The sequence below is a fragment of the Scomber japonicus genome, chromosome 7 (assembly GCF_027409825.1).
Source record: "Scomber japonicus isolate fScoJap1 chromosome 7, fScoJap1.pri, whole genome shotgun sequence".
NCBI classification, from domain to species: Eukaryota; Metazoa; Chordata; class Actinopteri; order Scombriformes; family Scombridae; genus Scomber; species Scomber japonicus.
The window spans coordinates 36,855,290-36,860,289 of record NC_070584.1 but is presented as its reverse complement, the minus strand read 5'-3'; the positions used below and the strand labels follow the sequence as shown (position 1 = coordinate 36,860,289).

The window sequence follows — 5,000 nt, the reverse complement described above, 5'->3', positions numbered from 1 at the left end:
GAGCGCTGAGCCTCCACCGCGTCTGACCGGAGGGAGCGCTGAGCCTCCACCGTGTCTGACCGGAGGCAGCGTGATGTACCATGATGTACTTCACCAAACAGCTCCATGTTGGTCTCAGGACCTGGAGCTCAACATAAAGTGAAAAACGACAACAACAAACAGCGCTTGTTCAGGTTCAGTCCAGAAACACTGTAGAAGAACCTGAAGCAGGACGTTCTGCTCTGCGAGGAGGAACCCTAACATCCCAGAGGAACCCCAACATCCAAGAGGAACATTAACATCCCTGAGGAACCCTAACATCCCTGAGGAACCCTAACATCCCTGAGGAACCCTAACATCCCAGAGGAACCCCAACATCCCTGAGGAACCCTAACATCCCTGACGAACCCTACCACCCCTGAGGAACCCTAACATCCCAGAGGAACCCTAGCATCCCTGAGGAACCTTAACATCCCAGAGAAACCCTAGCATCCCAGAGGAACCCCAGCATCCCACAGGAACCCTAACATCCCAGAGGAACCCCAACATCCCAGAGGAACCCTAACATCCCTGAGGAACCCTAGCATCCCTGAGGAACCCTAACATCCCTGAGGAACCCTAGCACCCCTGAGGAACCCTAACATCCCTGAGGAACCCCAACATCCCTGAGGAACACTAACATCCCTGAGGAACACTAACATCCCTGAGGAACCCTAACATCCCAGAGGAACCCCAACATCCAAGAGGAACCCCAACATCCCAGAGGAACCCCAACATCCCAGAGGAACCCCAACATCCCAGAGGAACCCTAAAATCCCAGAGGAACCCTAGCATCCCAGAGGAACACTAAAATCCCAGAGGAACCCTAGCATCCCAGAGGAACCCTAACATCCCTGAGGAACACTAACATCCCAGAGGAACCCCAACATCCCAGAGGAACCCCAGCACCCCTGAGGAACCCTAGCATCCCAGAGGAACCCCAACATCCCAGAGGAACCCCAGCATCCCTGAGGAACCCTAACATCCCAGAGGAACCCCAACATCCCTGAGGAACCCTAACATCCCTGACGAACCCTACCACCCCTGAGGAACCATAACATCCCAGAGGAACCCTAGCATCCCTGAGAAACCTTAACATCCCAGAGAAACCCTAGCATCCCAGAGGAACCCTAGCATCCCAGAGGAACCTTAACATCCCAGAGGAACCCTAGCATCCCAGAGGAACCCTAGCATCCCAGAGGAACCTTAACATCCCAGAGGAACCCTAACATCCCTGAGGAACCCTAACATCCCAGAGAAACCCTAGCACCCCTGAGGAACCCTAGCATCCCTGAGGAACCTTAACATCCCTGAGGAACCCTAACATCCCAGAGGAACCCTAGCATCCCTGAGGAACCTTAACATCCCAGAGGAACCCCAGCATCCCTAACCCTGTTCAGTCTGATAAATAAGTTATTTCTGTGTGGGGTAGAACCCCCCCATAAACACAGCCGAGAGGCCGGGCGGAGCAGTGAGGGGCCGTGAGGAGCAGTGAGGAGCAGTGAGGAGTCGTGAGGAGCAGTGAGGGGCCGTGAAGGGCAGTAAGGGGCCGTGAGGAGCAGTGAGGAGCAGTGAGGAGCCGTGAGGAGCCGTGAGGAGCAGTGAGGAGCAGTGAGGAGCAGTGATGGGCCGTGAGGGGCCGTGAAGGGCCGTGAGGGGCAGTGAGGAGCCGTGAGGAGCCGTGAGGAGCCGTGAGGAGCCGTGAGGGGCAGTGAGGGGCCGTGAGGAGCCGTGAGGAGCAGTGAGAGGCCGTGAGGAGCAGTGAGGAGCAGTGAGGGGCCGTAAGAGGCCGTGAGGAGCAGTGAGGGGCCGTGAGGAGCAGTGAGGAGCCGTGAGGAGCTGTGAGGAGCAGTGAGGGGCAGTGAGGGGCCGTAAGGAGCAGTGAGGTGCAGTGAGGTGCAGTGAGGAGCAGTGAGGAGCAGTGAGGAGCCGTAAGAGGCCGTGAGGACCAGTGAGGAGCAGTGAGGGGCCGTAAGGAGCGGTGAGGTGCAGTGAGGTGCAGTGAGGAGCAGTGAGGAGCAGTGAGGAGCAGCGAGGGGCCGTGAGGAACCGTGAGGAGCCGTGAGGAGCAGCGAGGAGCCGTGAGGAGCAGCGAGGGGCCGTGAGGAGCCGTGAGGGGCCGTGAGGAGCAGCGAGGGGCCGTGAGGAGCCGCGAGGGGCCGTGAGGAGCCTGGAGGAGCAGTGAGGAGCCGTGAGGAGCAGTGAGGAGCCGTAAGAGGCGGTGAGGAGCAGTGAGGAGGCGTGAGGAGGCGTGAGGAGCAGTGAAGGGCCGTAAGAGGCCGTGAGGAGCGGTGAGGAGCGGTGAGGAGGCGTGAGGAGGCGTGAGGAGCCGTGAGGGGCCGTGAGGGGCCGTGAGGAGCGGTGAGGAGCCGTGAGGAGCCGTGAGGAGCGGTGAGGAGCCGTGAGGAGCCGTGAGGAGCGGTGAGGAGCGGTGAGGAGCAGTGAGGAGCGGTGAGGAGCGGTGAGGAGCGGTGAAGGGCCGTGAGGAGCCGTGAGGAGCAGTGAGGAGCAGTGAGGAGCCGTGAGGAGCAGTGAGGAGCAGTGAGGAGCCGTGAGGAGCAGTGAGGAGCCGTGAGGAGCAGTGAGGAGCAGTGAGGAGCGGTGAGGAGCTACTTGTGTATAAAGATCCATTTCAAAGTGAAGCTCAGACTGTTTACTGTGTAAATATGACGTCATTATTTAATATATTTGTTCTCTGCTGTAAAAACTAATGTGTGATTTTATTATGAACTTCATATTTCTGCTGAACCCCCCCCCCCTCCCGGTCCCGGTCCCCGTCCCCGTCCCCGTCCCGGTCTTACCTCGGGTTGGAGCTGTTCCAGTAAACCTCGTACCGGTCTGAGAGCCTCTCATCCGGCAGCGCGGCGCAGAGACGCAGCAGCAGAACCAGCAGCAGCAGCCTCATGGTTCACCCGCACACACCCGCACACACCCGCACAGCTGCGGGGTTAGCACCGATTCAGTTTGGATGTTTAATCATCGATCATCAGCCTCGTGAGGTCCAACTGCAGCTGATTATTGATTATTGATTATTTCCCAGCAGCGGTCCGGGTCCATTCCTCCAGGAAGGAAAAGCTTCACTAAATCCTTCCAGCAGCACAAACTGTCCCAAACTTTCATGTTTACTCCATCAGAGAACCGGACCGGTCTGCGCGTCCACGTGCGTCCTGCAAACTCCCGCAGAAAGTCCCGCAGCTCTGAGTCCGCGAGCAGCTCCGCGCGTCCCGAAGATCCCCGCAAGATCCCCGCAAGATCCCCGCAGCTCTGACTGAAGATCACCGAGCTGCAGCTCCGCAGTAAGAGTCCCTGATCCCCGGATCACTGCTGCTGCACACCGAGCCGAGCCGAACCGGGCCAGGCTGAGCTGATCCGAGCTGATCCGAGCTGAACCGAGCTGAACCGGGCCAGGCTGAGCTGAACCGAGCAGAACCGGGCCGAGTCGGGCTGATCTGAGGCAGAAAGCAGACAAAGAGCAGAGAAGTGATCTGCAGGAGGAGCGTTTGCTGAGGTTACCGGCTCTGCTCCCGGTGCGTCTCGGAGGGCGGGGCTAACCCCCCCCCCCCCTTAATCAGTTTCAGTTGTTTGGACAAAAGTTTGCGCACAACTGAACACGCGCACACATGAACACGCGCAGCCGCAGTTTGACACTTTCTGGAACATCTGGAAGAAAAGAGCCTGAAAACTTCCAGATGTGAAACTCAACACTTCCTGAACATGTTTCACATTAAAAGCACATCAGGAGAGATTCTTCAGTTGGAGCCACTGGTCGTCTTTTAATGTGAAATTCCTGTACAGGAAGTTTTACAGTGATTAAAAACAAATGTTTTAAAAACAGCGAAGAAGAAAATATCTGAATATTAATAATGATGATAGGGTTAATAATACTTATAATACTATATACTATAATTATCTGTTGGTTGGGTTAGCCTCAAGATAAGTTACCATCTTCATCATCATCATCATCATCATCATCACCATCATCATCATCATCATCATCATCATCATCATCACCATCACCATCATGATGATGATGATGATGATGGTGATGATGATGGTGATGATGATGGTGATGATGGTGATGATGATGATGGTGATGATGGTGATGATGATGGTGATGATGGTGATGATGATGGTGATGGTGGTGATGATGATGGTGATGATGGTGATGATGGTGATGATGATGATGATGGTGATGGTGGTGATGGTGGTGATGATGATGGTGATGGTGATGATGATGATGGTGATGATGGTGATGATGGTGATGATGATGATGATGGTGATGATGATGGTGATGATGGTGATGATGATGATGATGAAGGTGATGATGGTGATGATGGTGATGGTGGTGATGATGATGATGATGGTGATGGTGATGATGATTGTGATGATGGTGATGATGATGGTGATGATGATGGTGATGATGATGATGATGGTGATGATGATGATGATGGTGATGATGATGTGATGATGATGGTGATGGTGATGATGGTGATGATGGTGATGATGATGGTGTGATGATGATGATGATGATGATGATGATGATGATGGATGATGATGATGATGATGATGATGATGGTGATGATGGTGATGATGGTGATGATGATGATGATGAGGTGATGATGATGATGGATGGTGATGATGATGATGATGATGGTGATGATGATGGATGATGGTGATGATGATGATGATGGTGATGATGATGATGATGGTGATGATGATGATGATGGATGATGATGATGATGGTGATGATGATGGTGATGGTGATGATGGTGATGATGATGATGATGATGATGGTGATGATGATGATGATGGTGATGATGATGATGATGATGATGATGATGATGGTGATGATGATGATGATGATGATGATGATGATGATGGTGATGATGGTGATGATGGTGATGATGATGATGATGGTGATGATGGTGATGATGATGATGGTGATGATGATGATGATGATGATGGTGATGATGGTGATGATG

General features: G+C 53.4%; 1 protein-coding gene across 1 annotated transcript in view; it reads right to left on the bottom strand.

The window, feature by feature from the left end:
• Positions 1-2,923, bottom strand: part of LOC128362381 (ephrin-A2-like) — a 14,997-nt gene extending 12,074 nt beyond the window's left edge. The window contains exon 1 of the mRNA XM_053323120.1: positions 2,820-2,923. Coding sequence (XP_053179095.1) covers positions 2,820-2,923 — 104 coding nt within the window. The remainder of the gene's footprint in view (positions 1-2,819) is intronic.
• Positions 2,924-5,000: the final 2,077 nt, after the last annotated feature.